The 12,434-nt window shown below is 43.8% G+C and overlaps 1 protein-coding gene and 1 long non-coding RNA gene across 2 annotated transcripts; one reads left to right on the top strand and one right to left on the bottom strand.

The window, feature by feature from the left end:
- Positions 1-2,032: 2,032 nt before the first annotated feature.
- LOC110538449 (hemoglobin subunit alpha-1-like) lies at positions 2,033-6,855 on the bottom strand. The gene is made up of 5 exons (XM_036938343.1): positions 6,849-6,855; positions 6,507-6,510; positions 2,785-2,912; positions 2,354-2,561; positions 2,033-2,244 (listed from the first exon to the last, which is right to left on the bottom strand). The coding sequence occupies exons 3-5, from the start codon at positions 2,877-2,879 to the stop codon at positions 2,116-2,118; spliced, it is 432 nt and encodes a 143-aa protein (XP_036794238.1). The 5' UTR covers positions 2,880-2,912; positions 6,507-6,510; positions 6,849-6,855; the 3' UTR covers positions 2,033-2,115.
- On the top strand, positions 4,462-4,980 carry LOC110538453. The gene is made up of 2 exons (XR_005035133.1): positions 4,462-4,582; positions 4,811-4,980. It is a non-coding gene; the product is annotated as an uncharacterized LOC110538453 (long non-coding RNA).
- Positions 6,856-12,434: the final 5,579 nt, after the last annotated feature.

Raw genomic sequence — 12,434 nt, 5'->3', positions numbered from 1 at the left:
CGTGCCCTGGGCCGAGATGGCACAGAACTCGCTCCGCCACTCCTCCACTAACCTCTCCCCCTTCCAGTGCGTACTGGGGTACCAGCCGGTTCTGGCATCGTGGAATCAGAGTCAGACCGAAGCTCCTGCAGTGGACGACTGGTTCAGGCGCGCGGAGGAGACATGGGAAGCTGTTCGTGATCACCTTCAGCGGGCCGTGCTGTGCCAGAAAGACAGCGCAGACCGTCACCGGGTCTGGCTCTCGACCCGAAACCTGCCCCTCCGCCTGCCCTGCCGGATGCTGGGCCAGCAGTTTGCGGGGACATTTAAAGTCCTGAGGAGAGTGAACAAGGTTTTTTACAGGTTACAGCTTCCCCCCGATTACCCTATTAACCCCTCGTTCCATGTGTCTTCCCTCAGGCCGGTGGTGGCTGGCCCGCTCCAGGAGTCTGAGGTGCGGGAGGTTCCTCAGCCCCCTCTGGACACCAAGGGGGCCCCAGCGTACTCCGTTAACTCAATACTAGATTTGAGGCGTCGGGCGAGGGTCCTTCAGTACCTTGTGGAGTGGGAGGGGTATGGTCCGGAGGAGAAGTGCTGGGTTCCGGTCGAGGACATGTTGGACCCTTCAATGCTGTAGGAGTTCCACTGTCTTCGTCTGGATCGCCCTGTGCCTCGCCCTCCGGGTCGTCCCCGAGGCCGGTGTCGGCGCGCTGCTGGAGCCGCACGTCAAGGGGAGGTACTGTCACGACTTCCGCCGAAGTCGGTTCCTCTCCTCTCCTTTTTCGCTCGGCGGTCGTTGTCACCGGTCTTCATCGATCAACTTTTCATCTTCCTTTTGTTTTGTCTTCCCACACACCTGGTCTCAATTCCCTCAATATATGTTGTGTATTTAACCCTTTGTTCCCCCTATGTCTTTGTGGGGAATTGTTTTTTGTAAGTGCATGTGCACGTTTTCTCTAGTGCGCGACGGGTTTTGTACCCATTTGTTTGTTGTTCTAGTTTCCAGTGGTTTTATGAATAAAACTGCTTCGTTGATTACCCAGTTTTGCTCTCATGCGCCTAACTTCCCTGCCACCAATTACGCACTCCCTTACAACCACTTAATTTTAAGAATGTGAAATGTCAGAATAATAGTAGAGAGAATGATTTATTTCAGCTTTAATTTCTTTCATGACATTCCCAGTGGGTCAGAAGTTTACATACACTCAATTAGTATTTGTTAGCATTGCCTTTAAATGGTTTAACTTGGGTCAAACGTTTCGGGTAGCCTTCCACAAGCTTCCCACAATAAATTTTGGCCCATTCCTCCTGACAGAGCTGGTGTAACTGAGTCAGGTTTGTAGGCCTCCTTGCTCGCACACACTTTTTCAGTTTTTTTTTCTTCAGTTTTACCCACAAATTTTCTATGGGATTGAGGTCAGGGCTTTGTGATGGCCACTCCAATACCTTGACTTTGTTGTCCTTAAGCCATTTTGCCACAAATTTAGAAGTATGCTTGGGGTCATTGTCCATTTGGAAGACCCATTTGCGACCAATGCATGTTACACTGATGCCTTGACATGTTGCTTCAATATTTCCATGTAATTTTCCCCCCTCATGAAGCTATCTTTTTCACGAAGTGCACCAGTCCCTCCTGAAGCTAATCACCCCCTCAACATGATACTGCCACCCCCATGCTTCACAGTTGGGATGGTGTTCTTCGTGTAACATGCATTTGGAGTAGTTAGAGATAGGGGTTGGTAAACTGAAGGGGTTATATGAAAATGGTAGAGGCTTCATATAACCCATTCAGTTTACCAACCCATCTGTAACTACTCCATATTCATCAAATATTAAATGATGTCAGCAAAATGCATGTTACACGTATTAGATAGGCTATCCAAAGTTATGGAGAATAACATAGTGAGCTAGTGGATGGTGGACCTAAAGCACCATTTAGTACTTAATCCCTTCCTTTCTTCATTCAATGTATTCAATCTAGATGTGACAGTGATGCAATTCAAATATGACTTTGATGGTGAACTGTGGTGGAATAAGGACACAACAGAGGAGGTAACTTCATTCATTGCCTGTTTATTGTATTGTAATAACAGCAGAGCAGGAACTGGAATCCAATGATGGACTTTCATGATGGTCTTATCTGTATTTGTCAGCCAGGGCAGCGGACACGGCTGCAAGGAATTTATCCACAGCAATGTGCACTTCGGGAGTGAAATCAGAAGGGAAGTGAATAGCCAGGGTCACAAGGATGTTGTGGGACAGGATCTGAAAAGTATATTTTAAAAGTTAATATTGAAGGATTAAGCCATAGCAACAGACAGAGTTGATGTCGAGAGTGATCAATATACAGACAATAGGTTATCTGTGGGCAAACCTTGAAGTTTCCAGGGTCCATGCGCAGCTTGAAGGCGTGCAGCTCGCCGAGAGCACTCATTCCTCCCACGAGGTCGTCCATCAGTCCGACTGCTTCACCAATTGCACCCATGATGCTGCTTCCATGCTTCTTGACTGGCCCAGAGCCGAGGCTCACGTCAGCCCAGTGGGAGAAGTATATCTTAGTCTGGGGGTAAGCAGTCAGCATCCTGCAAAGGAAGGTACAGAATAGTTCGTATTATAGGGTTTTTTATTAGATGCGGAACTTCTAAGCATTACGAGTATCATATTTCTCCCAAGGTCTGTGTCTACAACGTAATGAAATTAGTTTACTTAATGTATGTTAAAATGCTTATTCGGGGTAGGCACGTAGGCCGCTGTCAGCAGGTTAAACACACTCATTCTCATCATTCTTTCATTAAGAAGGCTTACCTCCCCAAAGCCTCAGCACCGACGACATCTGCCTTTCCACTAATCTTGCCCCAGAAGGCCTTGACTACAGATTTGTCCTTTGCTGTCAGACTCATTTTGCTCCTCTTTGATTGGCCTGTATTAAATATACAAGAAATTATCTGAAGATGACTGCCTACACAACTAGGTCCCTTTATATCACAGTAGAGCAGCAGACACACCCAGATACTAGGGTACACTCCCCCTACACTGCAATCATCTTGGTAAATTAGCGAAATTAACTTCAATAAGATGGCATAGTGCTATGTTTCTAATAATATCCATCATAAGGGCCTAATTAACTTTTTGTTTATTTTTGTACTCTACAATTTAATCTTCTGACTGTACTGTAACACAATTCATTTATATCAATTGCACCAGATGCAACAGAGATGTCAACAATATTGTATAATTTGTTTGATTGATATAGATAAATTATTACTGTTATTATTATTTTAATTTTTCGTTGCATAAAACGAAATCTTTCAGAGTAGCCTAACGAGCATTTAATTCCAATAAATCGATTCAAAAGATGCCGCATCTTATGCCAAAATAAGCAAATAATTCATTCATAGTTTATTGGCTATTTGAAATTGTATAGGCCTTGATTATGACACAAATTTCGTTCTATCCTACATAATGTTAAATAATTAAAGGTAGACTTTATATTTGATTGTAGAGTGCTATAAGATATATTGCATTGGTGAATTTAAATGTAAAAACCAAATCCACCTACAAAGACCTGCATTCAACTGGAAAATATTTATTCAAAGTGACGTATTTCACATTTGTATTTCTTTATTTTTAGTTGAACCTTTATTTGACTAGGCAAGTCAGTTAAGAACACGTTCTTATTTACAATGACGGCCTGTATGTATCTATGATATGCTACTCTGGGGTTCAATGGAAGTTGGATATGAATCCCAATTATAAGGTTGATTGGATTTCGAATGATGATCGACAAAAAAAAGTCAGAGGAAGAAAGGGGTCATGCGACAACATGGGTACACACCTATCTACAAATAACACAGGACATTACAGCTTGTCATATTTAATGTCTTGAAATTATTAACATAAAATGGGCGGGACCGGTCTGAATACCCCGATAAAAAAAGGAAGGCGTCATTTTGTCGTAGATAAGAAACTGTGTTGTGCCGAAAATCTCCCCCAACCGGAATTAGCAGGAATTGTCACATTTTCCAAATTCATAGAAATGTATATTGAATGCATCTCTTTCTATTTTTTCATTTGGATAGCCTTATACTCTGCAATGAAGGACGTGTAATCTTCGGAAGAGTTTTGCCATAACCTTGCTTTTATTCTTGCATCAGTTGGATAAATTAAAACTGTTTAGCTAGGGATCATACGAACTTTGAAACGTTGGTAATCTAGATAAACTGTATAGGCCTATTTACATATGCTTCCATCTTTTAGGATCTAACCTACAGACTTGATTCTGTAACAGCTAATAAATTAACATTTACTGTTGTTTTTAACAGATACATTATTGGAATTGATGTCATCAAATTCGAGAGCTGAAGCGCTCACTTGGCCAATACTGATCTTTGCCAGAGCCAATCAGTGGGCGGAGAGCACTCATAAATATAAGTTGCAGGCAAAGTTTCTCCCTAAACAAGACATTAATTTGTTTAATCTTGTTGCAAAACCGGAAAACAAACACTGACAACATGGTTGAATGGACAGACGCAGAGAATAGCACCATCAGTGCTGTCTGGGGCAAAGTAGATATCAATGAGATCGGACCACTGGCTCTGGGAAGGTAGGTTATGGCTTCAGCCTCATTCAAATATATCATCTAATATAGTTTATAGTGGAGATGATCATGAGTAATTATAACACTATTATACTTGTCCTGTTATCTATCATTACTATTAATATTGAGTTTATATTGTTAAGTTTGAATGGAGCATGTTAAACTATTAATTAGGCATATAATTGAAATACATTTGAAAATAATTAATATATTTCGGTGTTCTTGCAATGACAGAGTCCTGATCGTCTACCCCGGCTCTTTCGGAGATGTGTCCACTCCCGCAGCAATCATGGGCAACCCCAAAAGTTGCTGCTCACGGCAGGGTCGTGTGTGGAGCTCTGGATAAAGCTGTGAAGAACATGGGCAACATCTTGGCCACATACAAGTCACTGAGCGAGACCCACAGTTCCACCACAAAATTCTTAACATCTTTATTTTAGGCTATACCCTATTTAGATGAGGGAAGTGGAGCTAGACCCCTATATGGTAGGTAATCGAAGAAAGAAAACAAGTGGGCGGCCAGTACGATGCAGAACACTTTAATAAACTATTTACAGGTAATATTTACAAAGCATACATATAAGTCTCAGGGCATCGTTTCCCCGAGCCTTCATAGCCTTAAGATCATTACTAGAACATTATTGTCTTTAGTATCCGAGTCGTTTCCCAGAGGCCTCGTCAGTGGCTCTTAAAAACGCTCTTATTAAAAACCTATGCACATCTACGAGTGATCCAGACCACTAATAGAGCAGCCGAGGGGCATGGTTAGATGCCTTTTTGCACTTCCGCGTCACTCATTTACAGAAGATCTCTGCTAAACATAGAATCAAGATGTCTAGCCTGTCTGACTGTGACTGCGGATAACAACAGAACGATGCTGACTACAAAAACAAATTTGCCGATGTATCTGCAATTGTTACAAACAAGTGAAGGATAAAAGTATGGTTCAAATGAAAACCGAGATGACTGTATTAAAAAACAGCCTACATACATGGGCATCTAAATCAAATCAAACCAAACTTTGTCACATGCGCCGAATACAACACAATAAAATACTTACCGTGAAATGCTAACTTACAAGTCCTTAACCAACAGTGCAGTTCAAGAAGAGTTAAGATAATATTTACCAAATATACTAAAGTAAAAAATAATTAAAAAGTATCAATAAAATAACAATAAATAGGCTATATACAGGTGGTACAGGTACCGAGTCAATGTGGTTAGTCGAGGTAATCGGTACATGTAGGAAGAGGTGACTATGCATAGATAATATACAGCGAGTAGCAGCAGTGTACAAAACAAATGGGGGTGTCAATGTAAATAGTACTGTGGCCATTTGATTAATTGTTCAGCAGTCTTATGGCTTGGGGGTAGAAGCTGTTAAGGATCCTTTTGGTCCTAGACTTGGCGCTACGGTACCGCTTGTCGTGCAGTAGCAGAGAAGTCTATGACTTACCCAAGTCTATGACTGGAGTGTCTGACAATTTTTGGGGCTTTCCTCTGACACTGCCTATTATGTAGGTCCTGCATGGCAGGAAGCTTGGTCACAGTGATGTACTGGGCTGTAAGCACTACCCTCTGTAGCGCCTTATGCTCAGATGCCGAGCAGTTGCCATACCAGGTGGCGATGCAACCGGTCAGGATGCTCTCGATGGTGCAGCTGTAGAACTCCTTGAGGACCCAGGGACCCATGCCAAATCTTTTTAGTCTCCTGAGGGGGAAAATGTGTTGTCGTGCCCCCTTCATGACTGTCTTGGTGTGTTTGGACCATGATAGCTTGTTGGTGATGTGGACACCAAGGAACCAAGGAAATTCTCGACCCGCTTCACTACAGCCCTGTCCGGCCCGCCTTTTCCTGTAGTCCACGATCGGCACCTTTGTCTTGCTCACAATGAGGGAAGAGGTTGTTGTCCTGGCACCACACTGCCAGGTCTCTGATTGTGTCAAGGCACAGATCTTGGGAAGGGAACCAACACATTTCTGCAGCATTGAAGGTCCCCAAGAACACAGTGGCCTCCATCATTCTTAAATGGAAGAAGTTAGGAACCACCAAGACTCTTCCTAGAGCTGGCCGCCTGGCCAAACTGAGCAATCGGGGGAGAAGGGCCTTGGTCAGGGAGGTGACCAAGAATCAAATCAAATCAAATGTATTTGTCACACACACATGGTTAGCAGATGTTAATGTGAGGGTAGCGAAATGCTTGTGCTTCTAGTTCCGACAATGCAGTAATAACCAATGAGTAATCTAACCTAACAATTCCAAAACTACTACCTTATACACACACGTGTAAAGGGATAAAGAATATGTACATAAAGATATATGAATGAGTGATGGTACAGAACGGCATAGGCAAGATGCAGTATATGGTATCGAGTACAGTATATACATATGAGATGAGTAATGTAGGGTATGTAAACAAAGTGGCATAGTTTAAAGTGGCTAGTGATACATGTATTACATAAAGATGCAGTAGATGATATAGAGTACAGTATATACATATACATATGAGATGAGTAATGTAGGGTATGTAAACATTATATTAAGTAGCATTGTTTAAAGTGTCTAGTGATATATTTTTACGTCAATTTCCATCCATTTCCATTATTAAAGTGGCTGGAGTTGAGTCAGTGTGTTGGCAGCAGCCACTCAATGTTAGTGGTGGCTGTTTAACAGTCTGATGGCCTTGAGATAGAAGCTGTTTTTTAGTCTCTCGGTCCCTGCTTTGATGCACCTGTACTGACCTCGCCTTCTGGATGATAGCGGGGTGAACAGGCAGTGGCTCGGGTGGTTGTTGTCCTTGATGATCTTTATGGCCTTCCTGTGACATCGGGTGGTGTAGGTGTCCTGGAACCCGATGGTCACTCTGACAGAGCTCCAGAGTTACCCTGTGGAGATGGAAGAACCTTCCAGAAGGACAACAATCTCTGCAGCATTCCAGATCCTTGATGAAAACCTTCTCCAGAGAGCTCAGGACCTCAGATTGGGAAGAAAGTTTACCTTCCAACCATAAAAACAACCATAAGCACACAACCAAGACAATGCAGGAGTGGTTTCAGGTCAAGTCTCTGAATTTCCTTGAGTGGCCCAGCCAGAGGCCAGACTTGAACATTTCTTGAGAGACCTGAAAATGGCTGTGCAGCGACGCTCCCTATCCAACCTGACAGAGCTTGAGAGGATCTGCAGAGAAGAATTGGAGAAACTCCCCAAATACAGGTGTGCGAAGCTGGTAGCATCATACCCAAGACAACTTGAGGCTGTAATCGCTGCCAAAGGTGCATCAACAAGGTACTTAGAGAAGGTCTGAATACTTATGTAAATGTCATATTTCGTTTTTTAAAAGTTTTTTTTTAATTAAAGTTGTATTTATTAAACATAAAAATAAAACATTGTACAGCATAAAAACATTGAGCATGAAATCAAGACATATCCTCCAACATAGCACATAGCACATATACACAGTCATAGCACATATACACAGTCATAGCACATATACACAGTCATAGCACATATACACAGCATAGCACATATACACAGTCAATACAGGTCACAATACAGAACTAAATGGGTTCACAAGCATAAGTAATCACCTCCCAGTCTTAGAAACATGACAAATAAAATGCGTCCAGATTCTAGAATTGTTGTTTCTACCAGTGATACTAGCAAGCATTTGCTCACGTATAGTATGATTTCCTTTCATTAGCCACAGTTATAGTACTCAGACTTCTTCCTATCCGTAGCCTAGGATTGTGCCACAATGATGAGTAAGTATCCTTGTTTTAGATGTGAAAATCCACATATCTTGTGTACTGTTCTCCACACCTCTTTTGAGTGTAACAAAATGTGGTTGGGTGTTTGACAGACCTCTGCCCTGTAAGACTATGTGACAGAATATCAACAGACCTCTCCCCTGTAAGACTACGTGACAGAGTATCAAAAGACCTCTCCCCTGTAAGACTACGTGACAGAGTATCAACAGACCTCTCCCCTGTAAGACTACGTGACAGAGTATCAACAGACCTCTCCCCTGTAAGACTACGTGACAGAGCATCAACAGATCTCTCCCCGTAAGACTACGTGACAGAGTATCAACAGACCTCTCCCCTGTAAGACTACGTGACAGAGCATCAACAGATCTCTCCCCGTAAGACTACGTGACAGAGTATCAACAGACCTCTCCCCCGTAAGACTACGTGGCAGAGTATCAACAGACCTCTCCCCTGTAAGACTACGTGGCAGAGTATCAACAGACCTCTCCCCTGTAAGACTACGTGGCAGAGTATCAACAGACCTCTCCCTCGTAAGACTACGTGACAGAGTATCAACAGACCTCTCCCCCGTAAGACTACGTGACAGAGTATCAACAGATCTCTCCCCTTTAGGACTACGTGGCACAGTATCAACGGACCTCTCCCCTGTAGGACTACGTGACAGAGTATCAACGGACCTCTCCCCCGTAAGACTACGTGACAGAGTATCAACAGACCTCTCCCCCGTAAGACTACGTGACAGAGTATCAACAGACCTCTCCCCTGTAAGACTACGTGACAGAGTATCAAAAAATCTCTCCCCTTTAGGACTACGTGGCAGAGTATCAACGGACCTCTCCCCTGTAAGACTACGTGACAGAGTATCAACGGACCTCTCCCCTGTATGACTACGTGACAGAGTATCAACAGATCTCTCCCCTTTAGGACTACGTGGCACAGTATCAACAGACCTCTCCCCTGTAAGACTACGTGACAGAGTATCGACAGACCTCTCCCCTGTAAGACTACGTGACAGAGTATCAACAGATCTCTCCCCTTTAGGACTACGTGGCACAGTATCAACAGACCTCTCCCCTGTAAGACTACGTGACAGAGTATCAACGGACTTCTCCCCTGTAAGACTACGTGACAGAGTATCAACAGATCTCTCCCCTGTAAGACTACGTGACAGAGTATCAACAGACCTCTCCCCTGTAAGACTACGTGACAGAGTATCAACAGATCTCTCCCCTGTAAGACTACGTGACAGAGTATCAACAGATCTCTCCCCTTTAGGACTACGTGGCACAGTATCAACGGACCTCTCCCCTGTAAGACTACGTGACAGAGTATCAACAGACTTCTCCCCTGTAAGACTACGTGACAGAGTATCAACAGATCTCTCCCCTGTAAGACTACGTGACAGAGTATCAACAGACCTCTCCCCTGTAAGACTATGTGACAGAGTATCAACAGACCTCTCCCCTGTAAGACTACGTAACAGAGTATCAACAGACCTCTCCCCTGTAAGACTACGTGACAGAGTATCAACAGACCTCTCCCCTGTAAGACTACGTGGCAGAGTATCAACAGACCTCTCCCCTGTAAGACTACGTGACAGAGTATCAACAGACCTCTCCCCTGTATGACTACGTGACAAAGTATCAACAGACCTCTCCCCTGTAAGACTACGTGACAGAGTATCAACAGACCTCTCCCCTGTAAGACTTTGTGACAGAGTATCAACAGACCTCTCCCCCGTAAGACTACGTGGCAGAGTATCAACAGACCTCTCCCCTGTATGACTACGTGACAGAGTATCAACAGACCTCTCCCCTGTAAGACTTCGTGACAGAGTATCAACAGACCTCTCCCCTGTAAGACTACGTGACAGAGTATCAACAGACCTCTCCCCTGTAAGATTACATGACAGAGTATCAACAGACCTCTCCCCTGTAAGACTACGTGACAGAGTATCAACAGACCTCTCCCCTGTAAGACTACGTGACAGAGTATCAACAGACCTCTCCCCTGTAAGACTACGTGGCAGAGTATCAACAGACCTCTCCCCTGTAAGACTATGTGACAGAGTATCAACAGACCTCTCCCCTGTAGGACTATGTGACAGAGTATCAAAAGACCTCTCCCCTGTAAGACTATTTGACAGAGTATCAACAGACCTCTCCCCTGTAAGACTATGTGACAGAGTATCAACAGACCTCTCCCCTGTAAGACTACGTGACAGAGTATCAACAGACCTCTCCCCTGTAAGACTATGTGACAGAGTATCAACAGACCTCTCCCCTGTAAGTCTATGTGACAGAGTATCAACAGACCTCTCCTCTGTAAGACTACGTGACAGAGTATCAACAGACCTCTCCCCTGTAAGACTTTGTGACAGAGTATCAACAGACCTCTCCCCTGTAAGACTACGTGACAGAGTATCAACAGACCTCTCCCATGTAAGATTACGTGACAGAGTATCAACAGACCTCTCCCCTGTAAGACTACGTGACAGAGTATCAACAGACCTCTCCTCTGTAAGACTACGTGACAGAGTATCAACAGACCTCTCCCCTGTAAGACTACGTGTTAGAGTATCAACAGACCTCTCCCCTGTAAGACTATGTGACAGAGTATCAACAGACCTCTCCCCTGTAAGACTATGTGACAGAGTATCAACAGACCTCTCCCCTGTAAGTCTATGTGACAGAGTATCAACAGACCTCTCCCCTGTAAGACTATGTGACAGAGTATCAACAGACCTCTCCCCTGTAAGACTACGTGACAGAGTATCAACAGACCTCTCCCCTGTAAGACTATGTGACAGAGTATCAACAGACCTCTCCCCTGTAAAACTATGTGACAGAGTATCAACAGACCTCTCCCCTGTAAGACTATGTGACAGAGTATCAACAGACCTCTCCCCTGTAAGACTATGTGACAGAGTGAGTATCAACAGACCTCTCCCCTGTAAGTCTATGTGACAGAGTATCAACAGACCTCTCCCCTGTAAGACTATGTGACAGAGTATCAACAGACCTCTCCCCTGTAAGACTATGTGACAGAGTATCAACAGACCTCTCCCCTGTAGGACTATGTGACAGAGTATCAACAGACCTCTCCCCTGTAAGACTACGTGACAGAGTATCAACAGACCTCTCCCCTGTAAGACTACGTGACAGAGTATCAACAGACCTCTCCCCTGTAAGACTATGTGACAGAGTATCAACAGACCTCTCCCCTGTAAGACTATGTGACAGAGTATCAACAGGGGTGAAAGGATAACTTAGTTCCCGTTCTACTGTTATCCATTCCAAGCCAGCGTCCCTTTAGCCCCAATATTTCGCCAATTTAGCCATTTCAAACGATACATTGTACAATGTAACATCTGGTAAAGCCAAGCCTCCTACATCTCTTGGTGAGCACATCTTCTTCATATTAATCCTGTTTTATTTCCTATCCCACAAAAAGTATTTAGTTAATTTGTCATATTGTTTAAAATACCGGTTTGGATTATTCATTGCAGAGATATAGTTAATTTGTGGGACTACAACCATTTTAATCACGTTGATCATTCCCCATAAAGGAAGTTTCATCCTTTCCCAAAACCTATCCCAAAATAAAACAAAAGCAACTAGGAATTTCACGTTGCTTCTCAGATGAGTCAATCATCACAGAACTGTCTTTGATGCTGCAGAAAATAACCTGCAGTGGGTGCCTGACCTGCTCGTGTAGCTGTTTCTTCGCTGTTGCAAACTTCTTCCTCTTCATTTCCAGTTCCTTGAACAAGTCTGGGGGAAAGAGACAGCCGGTGGCCTTCCCACTGAACGCCACCCCTTTCTTTCGCCGCTTTAAGTACCTTAGTCCCGGGCTGTAGATCGTTGGTAGCGGATGAGAACCGTTATCGGGGGGCCTATTCTCGCCAGGCATCGTTAAACTGGTACGTGTTCGTTCAATTTCGAATTCGTGCACGTCATCAAATCCGAATCCCGCGATGAATTTCTGCACACATGAAATTAGTCCACCGCCAGCCTCACTCCCCTCTTTCAGATTATCCAATCTCACCGTATTTCTCCTATTTCTGTTCTGTTCTGTTCTCAAATTATTA

This window comes from Oncorhynchus mykiss, chromosome 12, assembly GCF_013265735.2.
Source record: "Oncorhynchus mykiss isolate Arlee chromosome 12, USDA_OmykA_1.1, whole genome shotgun sequence".
Taxonomy (NCBI): Eukaryota; Metazoa; Chordata; class Actinopteri; order Salmoniformes; family Salmonidae; genus Oncorhynchus; species Oncorhynchus mykiss.
The sequence above is the reverse complement of the archived record's forward strand: the minus strand, read 5'-3'. Positions and strand labels throughout refer to the sequence as shown.